General features: G+C 40.7%; 1 protein-coding gene across 2 annotated transcripts in view; it reads left to right on the plus strand.

Moving 5' to 3' along the window:
• The first annotated feature begins 730 nt into the window (after positions 1-730).
• The window catches only part of OPN4 (opsin 4), a 120,028-nt gene continuing 106,914 nt past the window's right edge, over positions 731-13,844 (plus strand). For both annotated transcript variants that reach the window (XM_063958822.1, XM_063958823.1), the window contains exon 1: positions 731-970. In XM_063958822.1, coding sequence (XP_063814892.1) covers positions 827-970 — 144 coding nt within the window. In that variant the 5' untranslated portion in view covers positions 731-826. The remainder of the gene's footprint in view (positions 971-13,844) is intronic.

The following is a 13,844-nucleotide window of genomic DNA, read 5'->3' on the forward strand; positions in this document are numbered from 1 at the left end:
TAGAAGCACCAACAGTACCTCACTTACAGTTATATTAGTGACAAGTGTGTGTGTGTGTGTGTGTGTGTGTGTGTGTGTGTGTGTGTGTGTGTGTGTGTGTTTATTCGTGTTCTTTTAAATATAAGGATCCTTTGTGCTCATCACCACTATGAAATTTCCTTTCTCATACAATAAGATAATGCTGCTTTGCTGTCTTGTAGGGATGTAGAGTAATCTGTATAAGAAAGACAGCAATCCATATAGAGCCCACATAAGAGGTCCTCCTTTTTCCTTGAAAATATTGTCTAACAAATGGGAAACTTTTTTTTTTTTTAACATTTGATTCTCTTTAGTTTGTTGCTATACTTAAAACAACACCTTGTTGAGTCTTCTTATTGTTCTTTAATATTTGGGATCAGTGTTGGGTTTATTATCTAACTAGGGATTATGGAAAATAAATTCTTCGAAGAAAAAAACTAAGACTTATTCCTGACTCATAAATAATCAGGTCAATCTGTGTTTCTGCCTCGTAACCATATTATGATAATTCACATATTGCTGCTTTTAATTTGCTAAGATCAAGAAGAGTGCAAATTTGTAGTGTCTGTGAGTGGTGTAATATAACTGAAGCACTGTATAAATGAGACCAGGCATTCACTGAGCATGTGTGGACAGTACATGCTCTTATATTTAAAGGGAGGCTGCATCTCTGCCTCCTAGCAGCACATGAAAGCAGCTATCTGCAGCTGCACAGATAAGTACATCACATCTCAGCTTCAGACAAAACTGACTGCTATCAGAATTATTAGACACAGTCAGGCCAGCAGACAATTATCTTAAAGCAGGCATGAACCCTCTTTCTGTTAGGAAGGGCATCACTTGCCCTCCTCAAGATGCCAACTGCACCAGGATACTAGAGTCTGTGAACATCTGGAATGATTCTGGAGTGAGTTCTTACAAACTCGTGGAACTGCCACCAATAGTGACCACGGTAAGTTTTGTCACACTTACACCTTATTCATAATTTCGCATAATGGTTATTACAGTAAGTCACTGTGATATTTAAGTATTATAATAAACAACTTTTCAAATGCCACACCTTTCTAGTTTGGATTTAACATAAAATACCAAAATAATTTTATGTTGTACCTTAGCATTAATTGTTGCCTGTATTACAATTTCCATTGCATTTTGATTGTATTGTATTTCAGTAGCCGTGCTCTTTAACTAGAAACCATTTATTGGTGAACAAAAATAAATATGACAGCATTACATATATGTGTTCCAAACATGTTTCAAATACTCCTTTGCGACACTTTACACATTGATCAATTAGTAGCTTTAAAAGATGTGCAATTCAAGAAGTTATGATATGACATATGATAATTATAAATGATCAATAACCATTAAAAATTGAGGCCTTACATTTCTGAGTGTTCCAGCTCAAATTAAGCACTACCTAAATAAAAATTATATTATTTCTAATCTATGTCACTGTTATGTTACATGAAAATAATGTATATAATAAAACAGCAGTTTTATTATATAAACTATCACAGTTTAGTCTAGCCTAATACTTATAGTCACTGTGAAAATGTTACTTTTTATAGCTGTTGAGATGTTTTGCTTTCATGTAATACAGATGTAGACAGGATGGTTTTGTCGCGATTCATACACATGGGCACACGCATCGCGGCATGAATTTTGTGCGCCGGGCTGCAACTATTCGCACCTGCAATCGCACAGTGTTAAGTCTATAGCTGCGAATGCAACTATGTGCCATGATCGAGCATGCACCCCGTGGCAAAATAGTTGCAGGCACAATGAGCGTGGCTACATCTACTGTATATGTGTACAATGCAGACTTAAACTTGTTAATGGCAGTGCAAGGTGTAAGTGGTCCGATCATCAATTGCAGGGCAAAGGGGATATTGGTTAAAGAAACAGAAAAACATCCACTGTACTGGGCATTCAGATTCCTGTTTCCTACTGGTGAGTACTGGGGCTTTTCGAATAGTATTTTTTTTTTCATTTGTTAACAGTTATTTATATAGTGCACACATATTATGCAGACTAAGAATACTTAGGAGGGAATGTATTAGAGTGAGAGAATCAGAAAGTGAGAGATTTTGTGAGAGTTCTTTTTTTTTTTTAAGGTGACAATCATTTACGTGGCAAACTCAACCTGGTTTTGCCATGTAAATTACTGCCACTTTAAAAAAAGAGAACTCTCACAAAATGTCTCACTTTCTGATTGCTACAACCTAATAAATTCCCCTCTTAGTCTTTTGCGTCAATCCCTGTGTCAACAGAGCTTGCAATCCACATTCTCTACCACATGAACACACATACTGTACACAAAGGGTCATTTTCTTTGCCTGAAGTCAATTATCCAATCAGCAAGTTTTTGGAGTTTGTGAGAAAACCCACAAAAACACTTGACACACAAACATACAAACTCCACACAGAAGGGACCCTGGTTGGAAAGAACCCAGGACCCCAGAGCTGGGAAGTATAGTAGCAAGCAAACCATTGCACTACCTAGTCATTTGTTTGCTTATGGATTATATTCATATTACAAGGTTACAACACCTGGAGGAGGTTATTGCATTGTATACCATTTTAAGCTTACTGTAACATAGAAACATAGAAACATAGAATTTGACGGCAGATAAGAACCACTTGGCCCATCTAGTCTGCCCCTTTTTTATTTTATCCTTTAGGCAATCTCAACCCTTTTTTAACCTTAATTCTTTGTAAGGATATTCATATGCCTGTCTCAAGCATGTTTAAATTGCCCTACAGTCTTAGCCTCTACCACCTCTGATGGGAGGCTATTCCACTTATCCACTACCCTTTCTGTGAAGTAATTTTTCCTTAAATTTCCCCTGAACCTCCCCCCCTCCAGTCTCAATGTATATATTTGAAAGTTTCTATCATGTCCCCCCTTTCCCTTCTCTCCTCCAAACTATACATGTTAAGATCTTTTAGCCTTTCCGGGTAAGTTTTGTGATGTAGGCCATGCACCATTTTAGTTGCCCTTCTTTGTACACTCTCTAATGTATTTATATCCTTCTGGAGATAGGGTCTCCAGAACTGGACACAGTATTCCAGATGGGGCCGTACCAATGACCTATACAGTGGCATTATCACTTCTTTTTTCCTGCTACTGATTCCTCTCCCTATGCAACCAAGCATCTGACTTGCCTTTCTCATTGCTTTGTTGCATTGCTTTCCTGCCTTCAAGTCACTTGAAATAGTGACTCCTAAATCTCTTTCCTCCTCAGTAGTTTCCATTATAGTACCCTTGATACTATACTTAGCCTTTGGGTTTTTGAGACCCAAGTGCATGATTTTGCATTTTTTAGCATTAAACTGTAGTTGCCACGTTCTTGACCATTTCTCAAGCCCACCTAGGTCATTAATCATTTGTTTGACCCCTCCCGGTGTGTCTACCCTGTTGCATATCTTTGTATCATCTGCAAAAAGGCATATCTTCCCTTCAATACCATCTGCAATGTCACCAACAAAGATATAAAAGAGAACTGGACCAAGTACAGATCCCTGGGGTACTCCACTGGTAACATTTCCCTCCATAGATTGCACTCCATTAACTACGACTGTCTGTTTCCTATCCTGCAACCAGGTTCTTATCCATTTAAAAACTAAAACATACACAGATCACAGCGCTTATTAAAAAATTACGTGTCTTTTTATTAATATACTAAATTTCACAATAATTAATAACAAAGTCCCGTCCTAGTATGTCGGCTGATCCTGCCAAACATTGAACACAACTATAGATACATCTCTACATAAGTATGGTTAGTAAAGCGATCTTCCACAGTCAGCTGATTAATCAGAATCTTTAACTTGTATTAGTCAGAGATTTTTATCCATGCGATAGATATTGTCACTGGTGTTAGTTAGTTGCAACAATTATTAGTGATGTTATTTCAATGGTTAGTACAGCATGCTGTTTTATAGCTTGAAAGCAATGGCAGTGATCCACAAATAAATTTAGTAGTAAACCTGTTTCAGATTCTGATCCCATACATTGGTTCCTCCCGGCTCCTGGTGCTTTTTTATCCCATCAATGGTGCCATATCTGGAGTGTCCAATTGTTTGGAGAATGCCTGCAGGTTTTCTTAAAAGTTCCGACCGGTACCGGAGGGGTAATATGAAGTCTCTTACGCGTTTCTCCGCCTTTGTTACGTTCAGCGGGCATTCTCCAGCAGGCATTCTCCAAACAATTGGACACTCCAGATATGGCACCATTGATGGGATAAAAAAGCACCAGGAGCCGGGAGGAACCAATGTATGGGATCAGAATCTGAAACAGGTTTACTACTAAATTTATTTGTGGATCACTGCCATTGCTTTCAAGCTATAAAACAGCATGCTGTACTAACCATTGAAATAACATCACTAATAATTGTTGCAACTAACTAACACCAGTGACAATATCTATCGCATGGATAAAAATCTCTGACTAATACAAGTTAAAGATTCTGATTAATCAGCTGACTGTGGAAGATCGCTTTACTAACCATACTTATGTAGAGATGTATCTATAGTTGTGTTCAATGTTTGGCAGGATCAGCCGACATACTAGGACGGGACTTTGTTATTAATTATTGTGAAATTTAGTATATTAATAAAAAGACACGTAATTTTTTAATAAGCGCTGTGATCTGTGTATGTTTTAGTTTTTAATTGTTGGGTGGAGTACTCTCCCTTTTTACAGCTGCTATTGATTAATGTGTGTTTTTTAGATTCCAATTAATGTGTACTTATCTACCCAGCAAATAGCGCCGAGTTACTTTGTTGTGATAGTTCTTATCCATTTAACTGATTTATAATCCACCCCGAGGCTTTCAAGTTTATTTAGCAGTCTGCGATGTGGGACAGTGTCAAATGCCTTACTAAAGTCTAGATATGCTACATCTACAGCTCCCCCTTGATCTATTATTTTCATCACAGAGTCAAAAAAGTCAATAAGATTTGTTTGGCATGATCTCCCACCAGTAAATCCATGCTGTTTTGGATCCTGTAAGTTGTTTGATTTAAGATATTCCACTACTCTTTCTTTTAATAGTTTTTCCATTACTTTCCCTACTACTGATGTAAGGCTTACTGGTCTGTAGTTACTTGCTTCTTCCTTGCTTCCACTTTTGTGCAGTGGAACTACATTTGCTCTTTTCCAGTCCTCTGGAATAGCACCTGTATTTAGTGACTGGTTAAATAATTCTGTTAAAGGTGTAACCAGCACATCTTTTAGCTCTTTGAGTAGTGTATATCATTGACATTTTTCATGTTTTATTAAAAATGTATGGTTAAATAAAGTGATAAAGCATAACAGATAAAAGTCTAACTAGACCTGTTTGTTCTGGTGTACACATTTTTGAGAATTTCCATAATTGATATTTATTATTTTTTATTAACAGTTACTTATAGAGCGCAGCGTATTCTGTTGTGCTTTACAATTGGGAATTATACTGATCATGTACAGATCATATACATGATGTTACAATGATGTCACAACATACAGGCTGATGCAGTGCATGTTATTACTGATCCTTTAAATCAGTCAGTGAAAAAGAAAGACAGTGAAAGATAGTTAATTTGCCACCTGCATTAAAACTATATACACAGTAGCACATGTTTTAATATTATTACTGTAAAATATCAGTAAATCCTCCCTTATTGAAATTGCAGCCAATATCCGACATAAAGTACAGATATTCCACAATTGATTTGGCATTCGCTTGGTAAAACACATTACAGTATTTGCCTGTATATTTCTGCTTCTTTGCCCATGAAACTGTATTAATTCCAACTGAATGGGACCTAGAGAGACGTTTCGTGGTAGCATTGATTTTATGCTATTATTGTTTACTGTTAGTATTTGTGCTCTAAATGTTTCAGATCTTTTTCACAAATTAGTTTATTAAAAAAAGTAATCACTTATTGTGGTATTTGTATAAAATGAGTAAGAAAAACAGTATTCAGTCACAAGTGGTAAAAAATTATTTTCAAGCTACTTGATCCATATTTACTGATATTAATATCTAGTTAACAATACAAGACTTTTGAAAGGCTGGGTAAACTGAAAGAGAAATGTGTGTCAGCAAACAACCCTACCAAAAAATGATAAAGTCATTTATAATACCCCCTGTAATATCATTAATACCCACCGTTGATGTTCGGAAAGATTAACCAATATTTATCAAATGGCATTAGTAATTAATCAGGTTTGTTTAGCATTAACTACTATGACGCTTGAAAAATATCGGTCAAAGCTACCGATCATTAGTTGCTTTAAAAGACATTTATTAAATCTATCCCTAAGCCATTATACTCCAACCTTTTATCTAATGGCAAGAAAATCAGTCAGTGTAGTGTATACACTGATCACTGTAGATAACTGCGTGGGGAAAAAAAGTGCAAAAGTACTAGTATGTTAGAGACTGACATACATATAGATTATAAGTCGCCTTGCTCCATTTCTTCTCCTTACCTATAACAAGGACATTTGTTAAATCGGTTTTCGTTGTGAGAGGGTGGGTGTTGCTTTATGATTGGTTCGAATTGCTCAGACTATGGGTATTATTCAAAACTGTTTTTTTTTTTTTTTAAATCAAAGGCCAACTAGTTTAATTAACTGGAGAGAAATTTGGGTTGCAATATTTGAGGAAAAATAATAATAATAATAATAATAATATAGTGCTCTTTCTCCCGTAGGACTTGAGGCAATTTACAGGCATAAAGACATAGCATATGATACAAAGGATGTAGTATTACAGCAAGTAGAAAAAACACACAGAAATAAAAAACAAAAACAGGTTTTGATTTTTTTTTTTTACAATAAATATAAATATATAGAGTATGAATTTGAAACATAAATACACAGATACCACCTAAGCTTAAAAGGTAACAAATATAACTCCATATATGCACAGTAATAACTTAGGGCCTGCTTCAGAGGTGGACACTGTGCCAATGTTTGTGCAGTTGGCTATTTCCTTTTGTACTGCACATGCATCACAGTGGCACTGCACATGGTTGCAAATTATTAATGGCGGATGCAGTGAGGATTTTTTCACAAAGTTTGCGTATGCCAGTATGGACAATGGTCTGGTGGGCCAGTCCAGTCCCACAGAGAGCCGGGAAGGACATGCGCGGTGCAGTTACCGGCTCTTTGGTTTGACTGCCCCCCTGGCCAAAGTGTGTGTCTCTAAGAAAGATGGGGGCATGCCGTGAGTACATGCCCCCTTGAGCCATGTCTGTGCACCCACGCTCTCCTGCCCGAAGTATGTGTCTCTAGGAAAGATGGGGACACACCGAGGGTCTACACCTTCCTGACTCGCGAGGGTCCACACCTTCCTGACTGTTAGCTGTGTCCATGCACCCCCGTGAACCGTGTCCGCGCCCCTTCCCGAATGCCAGGGGCGAAAACTAGCCTCAGTTCGTCCTTGCTCTGATGTATAAGATTATTACCTCACACAAGGCTATAGGGTGGTGAAAGGCCAATAGATTTGTGATGGTGGACTCCCTTATCCATCACTAACTGGCAGCACTCCATCCTAGGAACAAGCAAGTAGAGGGAGGCCTACAACCACTGAACATAGAAATGCTGCATTCTTACTAATAATTGATAGCTTATGGTTCGAATATGAGGCGTCTAGGTGACAGAGCATTGTCCCACCACTGCAGTGTAGACCTGTCGTCTTCATCTCTAATTTGTTTTGATATTTTATTGGAAACATGGCTGTAACCACCCATTATCGTAACTCTAGGTTTCTATGCTTCAGCTCTGCAGATTTTGATATTTGTCACCCATTGCCCAAAGCCTGTGCACGCTTAGGATAACAATTTTAAGATGGTAAAATCAAGTGTATGCTTTTAATAAGACTAGACAGTCTTTCGTCACAGCTTGTTTTCACCATAAGAAATCATCGGAATTAATTTTATCATGCTCATTGATCAGCAAAAATAAACATTTGGATAACTGTTTTAGTTAATAGAAACTGTTTTCCTTTCACTATTTTTTATCGAAAAGTCCATCATCACACATTTTTCCGTAAACACACAAATGCCTTCTAGGCCAGAGTCTCAGTCGGACGCATCAGCAATATTGGATGCAGTTTAGTGATGGTATATATATAGAAAACAAACTGGAGGGCACTTATATAGGACTCAAGATACTTCTCCAAGCTAGCCAGAAATAGCATGGGAGGCCATTCAACTCATTTAGACCTGTGTAGTCGGAGAGAGAGAGAGAGAGAGAGAGAGAGAGAGCCATCACACTGATTGTGCCACCTGGATTTATCCCTGGCTGAGGGGCATTCACTGCGTAATGCCACTTTACAGGATTGCAAATTTTCTTTTTTCATGAATTTTCAAAAGGGCCGAAGCTACGCCTCCTGCAATTAGGCCATATCCCAAAAATTACCGAGGTCCTGCACAACTCTCTATGGCACTGTACATTTTTTCTACACCCCTCTCCTCCTGCACCACACTAAATATTTATTAAGAATATGTTACCCTTTATAACATACTTTAATCCATAAACACATACAGTACACATGTACATAATATTAAGCAGTTTTTGTCCAGATATATGTCCTCAGGATTGGAATTGAAAGATCACATTTAGTTTAACAAAGGTTGACTATCTAGCTACTGTGAGAGCTAAAAAATAATGTAAAAATAAGCCAAACATATTTTATTCCAAAAGAACTATAACAACATTGTACAGGTACGTATCTTAAACAAGTTTGTTTCCCTAAAAATACAGAATCTTAGTGTTCTTGTTTGTTTTGAATTGTAAATAAAAGCCCTGGGCGCTCTTGCAGCCATCATTTTGGTCATTCTTCTCGACACACAGTGCGTGATGTAGAATTGTTTCTATGGGGCATATTCAATTCTCCACAAGAAATAAAAACTTTCCCATCACGTGTGAAAATTAAATTTATTCATGTGTATAAAATGTTACCGCTATCTGATTGCACCTGTTTTTGAGTGTATGAAAAAATAATCTGAAAGCTCCAAATATGTTTTCACACACTCAAAAAGTGCGAGCATGCATTCTATGTGCACTTCCCTAATGGGAATAGGACCTAGCTATTCAATTGATTACATGGCAGAGCTCAAGCTCTCAACTTTTACAAAATTTGCTTGTTATTTTTCTAACGTGTCAGGGATCTGTGAGTTTATTTTATTTTTTTGTGGCCAGTGTAGCCCAAGGAGTGTTCACCACAACCAAAAAAAAAAAAATGTAATGGAACATTCCTACAGCTTTTTCCTCCTACTTGACAGGTAGTGATCATTTTCTCACTGGGGATTTGCAGAAGCAAGTTGGGTCTGCTACCTTGTCATGCATTTTTCACGAAATTGCTCTTGAAAACTTCTGAATCCTGAGATGGAGGCATTTGAGGTGTTGTATGCAATGGTGGCAAAGCCAGCTTAAAGGAGGGGCGACAGGGGTGGTCATCCCGGTGCCCCCCCCCCCCCCCCCACACACACACACACTGTCCCTCAAATCAAACACTAGCAATATTAAAATGGAACACAGCATTTAGCTGCTTCTCCGTTCTCCCCTCTGTGCATCCGCCGAAGAGCTGCTCAAGGTGGTGCACACACCGCACAGTCAGTCTTGCGGAAAGTCAAATCCCATGAGACACTGACTGCCATAGATCTGCCGGCAGACACTGGGATGCTGACGGGATTTGACTGGGGGGCTGATTTACTAAGCCTAGTGAAGTGATAAAGTGGAAGGTGATAACACACCATCCAATCAGGTCCTAACTGTCAAAATGACCGTTAGGAGCTGACTGGCTGGTGTGTTATCAGCTCCCACTTTATCACATCACCAGGCTTAATAAATCTGCCCCTGCGTAAGTGAGGTACCATTTTACTCCTACCTCAGCGCCACCAGCTTGGTCAGCTAAACCGGACTCCCCCTGCCCACTGTGGTGCAGTGCTGGATGGACCAGGCAGGCAGGGCACAGAAAAGTAGTATACACTAATGTGAGTTTTTTTAGTTAGTAGATCCGCTGCCTCTCTAGCCTGCAATATGGCAATCAATCATTTTCCTATATAAGTAAAAAAATAATAATAATATTCATCTTATTAATTGTGGTTAGTTTCAGGGCCGGTTTCGTGGCTTCTGGCGCCCCGGGCGGCATTAGGGGGCGTGGCTTCGTACAGGGGGCATGGTCATTTACGCCCCCTGTACAGACTGAAATGATGTGCGGTGTGCGATGACGTCATTGCGCACCGCACAGTAAAGGACCTCTCCACGAAGGGAAACTAGACGCGTACGTGTCTAGTTTCCCTTCCCAGCGGCAGCGGCCAGCGGCAGCAGGCGGGCAGCGGGGGGCACACAGCAGCAGCGGATCTTGCCCTGGTGCGGCGCCCTCCGGAAGGCGGCGCCCCGGGCAAAAGTCCTGCTTGCCCGTGGCAAGATCCGCTACTGGTTAGTTTATATGCATTAATTAATCCTACAGTAGTTTAAGCTTTAAAATCATAATTATTATTGAATCAGCCATTCTTTCTAAAAAGTTATTGCTAATAATCCCTTAGAAAGAAATACATATGAAATGCAGATGATTGGGATGCTGGTGGTCGGGATGCCATGGTCCTCCACAGACCTTAATCCGACCCTGAGTGGCTGTTTTTACCTACAGTATGGGCTGCAGGCTCCGCTCCAGTAAAATCCGCCACCCAGCTCAGTTTCAGTGAGCCAGATGCAGTTCGTGATTGGCAGCGACTACCCATTGGAAGTCCTTCCTGTCAGTCACAGAATTTACATGCAGTTTCCTCCCTCTGGGACTGCCAGTTCAGGCTGATGATTAGTTTAGTCTCCTGTCTCCTGAAGCAGAAATGTTTATTTATATAACAGGGGTGAAGAAGGGAGTGGAGAGCGAGTTGACAGTTGCAAAGAGATGCTAGGGGTTTGAAAATTGGGAGGAGATGACGTTCTTGAAGTATGACTGCATAGAGATGGAAAGGGCAGCACTGGGGAAAGAGAACATAAATTAGAAATGGAGGAAGTCTGCTTTAGAGCGTGATTTTCTCCACTGTCACTCAGCGGTACGTGAACATTTCTGCAGATATCTGGTGAATTTGGAATGCCAGGATTGAGGTGTTGATCTGGGTTGGTAAATTGTGGTTGCTAGAGCAACCTTGTCAATAGCAGAATTAAGGGAGGCATTGCATAGGGAAGTGGCTTGCTCAGGGAATGAGAGAGAGAATAGTACTGTAGAGAGAAATGAGTCAAGCAGGGAGGATAAGGAAAGGGTGCCCATGGCCCCAATGTTATGCTTAATGATGGTAGCCTTAGGAGGTAGAGGTGGAGAAGCAGAGAGGGATAATTTAAAAGAGAGCAGGTGATGGTCAGGGAGGGGGAATAGGGAGTTAGAGAAGTCCGAAATATCACAACAGTGTGTGAAGACCAGATCAACTGAACTCCAAATCATGTGGGAGGGTGAGGAGGTCCACTGGGAGAGACCAAGTGATCATGTGAGGTTAGGAAGTTTAGAGGCAGAGGATTCTGTAGGGACATTGATTGGGATGTTGAAATCAGCTAAAATAATGGAGGGGCAGCCTGAAGAGAGGTATTGAGTTAGCCAGGAAGCAAAGTGATCAAGGAATTTGGTGGGAATGCCAGGGGCACGGTAAAAGTTACTCGATATATGAAACAATTACTCTGGAGATTTCCAATAAAGCACACAATGAGACCATCTGAGGAAACTACTAATTGCTACAGGTGGAGAAACACATCTATGGTTCTTCTTGTATTTGGCAGTCCGGTGTCTGTTAACATATCCACATTGGCCCTCATTCCGAGTTGATCGCACCAAGCAACATTTTGCTGCTGGTGCGATCAACTAATCTCCGCCTGTCTCTGCCTGTATTTTAGCAGAGCAGGGCTGTGCTTGTGCAGCTCTGCTATGCTAAAAAAGTTTCCTGCAAAACAAGACCAGCCCTGCAACTACTTGGCGACGGATCCAGTGATGAAGGTCCCGGTCCTGACGTCAGACATCCGCCCACCAAACGCCTAGACATGCCTGCGTTGGACTCACCACACCTGGAAAACAGTGAGTATCTGCCCCAGAATACCTCCCGACTTTCCATCTTCTTGCGATCGCCGCTGCAATCACATTTGTCACTGGCGGCGTTGTTGCCCGCGTGCGCAATGCGTCTGCTGCACATGCGCATTTCCTACCCGTTCGCACCGCAGCAAATTACCGCTGCATGCAAACAGGTTGGAATGACCCCCATTGTGCAGTTTTGGAAATGTTTGGTGCACTGTTATCTGTTGCCTTGTTTGTAAGTGGTTTCTCTCTCAGTACTGTAGCTGCATAGTTGAATATCCAGCAGCTGAAGGATTTGGAATTTAGGGCCTTATTCAGGCAGTTTCCAATAATCGGGAAACTGCACAGCCCTGTTGGGGTTGGGTTCATGTGACCGGCGGTTAGGAGACGGCCAGTGGCCAGCAGGGGGAGGAGGGGGCAAGAGCAATGAGGCCCCTTGCGGGCTTGGTGGCTCGCTGCGCACACCACAGGTTCTATGGGTGTCGTGGACACCGGCGAGTGGGAATAGTCCCTGTTGGTCGGCGTGCCGACCATCGGGCTGTTCATCGTTCAGGATCCCGGTGTCCGTATATTGACCGGCAGAACTGCATCCCCCCGTTGTGTGCATGTGCAGAACAGGCCCTGTGATTGCATCGCAACGATGCGAACACCTCTGCCTGAGTGTTGGGGAAAACGGTGGGCATGCTGCCCACGATTTCCGGGAGTGGCTAGGCCAAGGATTGCAATGCTGTTGCAGTTTCCTTAGTGTCACTAGCCTCGCTGCGAATGCAAGTCTGAGGACTCCAGGACTGAACTAATTCTAGTGTTTATACAGTATGCAATAGGATATCCTCTGATTATTTTTTTGCATGCTAACAACAATTTAATGCTGTGGTCTTGTGCTGCTTCTAAGTCACATGCTGCTGCAATTGGTTTACATCTTGTGCCATAGTCATGTCAAAGTCGAAAAATATTGTTATACATATCCTTTGTTCTAACCCCTCATGCACATGCACGCTGCTCGTGCACCTGGTCCCCCGTGCGTACACATATCCGCAAGTTACGTAAGAGACGCTCCGGCGACTCATGCGCATGATATGTGTATTTACGGCGGAGTTTGTGAGCGTGTAGCGTGCTATTAAAACATAGCATATTTAACCCAATTAGTGCATTTTGTAGATGTAGTTCCCCTAGACCATGACAGCGAGTAATGTTAGTTTAAACAGTTCCTGGACGGAGAGATTCCTCTTTGCATGATAGGAAGGGTCATATAAAGGTTGGTAGGTGATGTCTAGTATCCAGCTGTAGGGTATTTTAAGGGTAACATTCCGGTGTTAGTTAGGAAAGAATCGCATGTTCCTGCGTATAGTTATGTGCAGAAGTAGAAAATAGATATAAATTGTATTTAAAATATATTACGAATGGGAGGGGACGAGAATGGAACCCAGTCACACATAAATTTCCCACAGACTGAGATACAATGGCCTTATTTACACTAAGCTTTGAGATTCTATGAAGAGGGCATACACCTTTGTTTATGAATAGGGCCAGGTTTCTCTCCAGAATAATGAGTGCTGAGTTGTCATTGTCTCAACTGAAAGAAAGGGACAAACAAGGGTGAACAATGCCCAGGAGCAGAGTATGTTTGGAAGATCAGAAACAATAGCTAACCACAACAAAACCAGACAGTTATGAATTTAGAATACTAACATTCCTAGTCCAAAATCCATGGAGATAGAGGTATTCATTTATATATATATATATATATATATATAAAAGTGAATA

This window comes from Pseudophryne corroboree, chromosome 3 (genome assembly GCF_028390025.1).
Source record: "Pseudophryne corroboree isolate aPseCor3 chromosome 3, aPseCor3.hap2, whole genome shotgun sequence".
Classification (NCBI taxonomy): Eukaryota; Metazoa; Chordata; class Amphibia; order Anura; family Myobatrachidae; genus Pseudophryne; species Pseudophryne corroboree.